A 2,614-nucleotide genomic window follows, 5' to 3' on the forward strand; every position below is an offset into this window, starting at 1 on the left:
CACCGCTGAAAGGACGAGCATGTTTGGTGGGACGGAGATTCGAACCCGCGACCCGTAGATTACATGTCGAGCGCCCTAACCACCTGGCCATGCTGGGTCGTACTGGAGGGAGATTTGAATGAGATCTCAATAACGGCTCTTAGAGTTCTGAATGAAGATTGAACCATGACTGGAAGAGGTAACCATTACATAGAAGTAAAAAGAGTCATCTTGCTATTGCATGCATCTCTTGCGTCACTGTTGGTCATCCGAATAGTATCACAAGAGTAACCAACATTTAAGATCATTGTCAACGTATATTCATAAAATTTTAAAGAGACAAAAAGGAGCTTATTAGCCCATCAAGGATGTCTCTTCCAGCTCCCAACCATAACCATCCCTTACTACTCATGTATTCGCCCAATATTTTCTTGAACTCAGTTAAATTTTCTGCCTCCACGACCCTTGAAGGCAGCTCATTCCAAAAGTTAACCACCCTGTTTGAAAAGTAATACTGTCTAAACTGCAGACGACTCCTACTCTGCCAAAAATATCAAAAATTTGAACACTAAAGCAATCTTTATCGCAAGAAAACGCATGTGACACCAAAGAAGAATGATCCAGAACAATGTGTAACTAGAGTAACAGCAATTTAGCCACGTTTCGTAGCTAACTCTCAATTTTAAAATCTATATGCACGTTGAAATATGCATTTGTGGAAAAAATTGAAATTTGTTGGCAAACAAGACGTGTTCACCCATCTAAACCAGAAAAAGAAATGTAACGCTATTTGGTATGGTGGCATGCCTCATGGGCTCGTGGCTTCTTTTTCTTTTTTTGTAGACTGGACTAAACAGATTTCCGGATGTTAAGAACAGGAGAGTGAAAGTAATGAATTACGAGTGGTACTGACACAGCTATATACGCCCAGTTACTTAAGAACAAATGTTTTGCTCTGATAGAGAAAATGAAGAGAAGAACAGTTGAATAAAAATAATAAACCAAATTAATGAAAAAATACTCTCATTTTTATTTATTTATTACGTTACTGTCATAAATACTTCACACACAAATAATAACTAGTAGGTAGATTACATTATAAGTTCAAACTTGAAATCACCCTTTCAGTGAAATACAAAATGTCAACAGGCTGACAATGCCTGAACAATTTTTCATGTTTGGAACGTGTAGTGCAAGTATCTCTTATGATTTTTTTTTTACTTAATTAAAATATGTCAACTTTAAAAAATGAAAGTAGTAACTCACCTGCTTCTAAATTTCTTTCTTTTTCTCTGCCCAAATTCGGTGAATGTGTTTGTTTCTTGGCATTTTTCGGAGAAACGAAGTCACGTGATCTTAAAGCCAATGTTTTATCACATTCTCTTTGCTTCACAGCTCTTTTACGAGGTGGCAGACCTTGACTAGTGACAATTAATGTAGAATCTTCTAAGCTCTTGGTTTGTCTGGTTTTCATGACTACTTGTGGAGTATGTTTAAATGCATATGTAAATTTTACAAACATAAGTATTCCATGTGTGGAAACAAGAATCTACTACACCTTTTTTTTGCCGCTTACTTTTCTCAAATGTTGAAATAATAGGCTTAACAGTATCTTATAAATAATTGTTTGAAATATGTTAAAGAACATTTAAAGAAATACTGGAATGTTATCAAAGAGAGAGAAAACAAGCTATAATCTGTTCATAATCAAAACTTGAGATATTGTTGGGATTATGACCGAAAATATCGTTAACAGCGAGGGTATCCAACTGATGGAACAATGCATTCTAATCTTTATAAGCAGAAACTTTAAAAAAGTATATATAGTTACTTATACTGATGGGCAGGTTGGGTTTTATTTTGCTCTAAGTACATAGCTTAGATTGTTGGTAAATTATTGTTATTATTTACGAGGTAATACATATCCTATCTCTGACATACTTAAAGAAAATTTAAATACTTTATTTACAAATACTGAAAACAGGAATGCACTGTGGATATCACATTTTGTATCCATCTCATGTGCTATTGACTACCTGCCCACCCTCTAGTGATTTAGTTTATCAGTTCAAAATTGGGAACTGCTGTAGACAGATAGTCCTTGTACAGCTTTGCGCGAAATACTGAAACAAAAACAAGAACAAACAAACAAATAGTTGTTTTTTGTATCATACTTGTAAATTTTCAACGAAATTTATTTTCATAGCACTGTCCCTTTGATGGTTGAGCCATAAAAATGGGTTATGGCGTAATAAAATCATATTACCTGGAGGTTGTGTATTTATTAAGTAGTTTATATACATATATACCTCTTTTAGTGAGTGAAAACAAAAATCAAGATATAATATATGGGACTCAAAAATCACATAAAACATTAATTACCTTATGGTAATATACAGCAAAGAACGTCATTGATAACCTTACTTAAAAATATATATCTCAAAGTTTATGCTCTTAAGCTTACTGAATTTCTCATTATAATTCTTAAGTTGACCAGCTGCTCTCCTGATCAACATCATTTTTGCACACGCTATTTTGGCTTTATTTCCGGTGTTTTTGTTTATTTGTAGTTAAGCGTAAAGCTACACAAAGGGCTGTCTGTAATGTGCCACCAAGAGTATCGAAACCCGGTTTT

General features: G+C 34.3%; 1 protein-coding gene across 1 annotated transcript in view; it reads right to left on the bottom strand.

The window, feature by feature from the left end:
* Positions 1-1,453, bottom strand: part of LOC111086463 — a 13,921-nt gene extending 12,468 nt beyond the window's left edge. Inside the window, exon 1 of the mRNA XM_022389397.1 lies at positions 1,246-1,453. Within this exon, the coding sequence (XP_022245105.1) occupies positions 1,246-1,453 (208 nt within the window). The remainder of the gene's footprint in view (positions 1-1,245) is intronic.
* Between the last annotated feature and the right edge of the window lie 1,161 nt (positions 1,454-2,614).

This window comes from Limulus polyphemus, unplaced genomic scaffold, assembly GCF_000517525.1.
Source record: "Limulus polyphemus unplaced genomic scaffold, Limulus_polyphemus-2.1.2 Scaffold1118, whole genome shotgun sequence".
Lineage (NCBI taxonomy): Eukaryota > Metazoa > Arthropoda > Merostomata > Xiphosura > Limulidae > Limulus > Limulus polyphemus.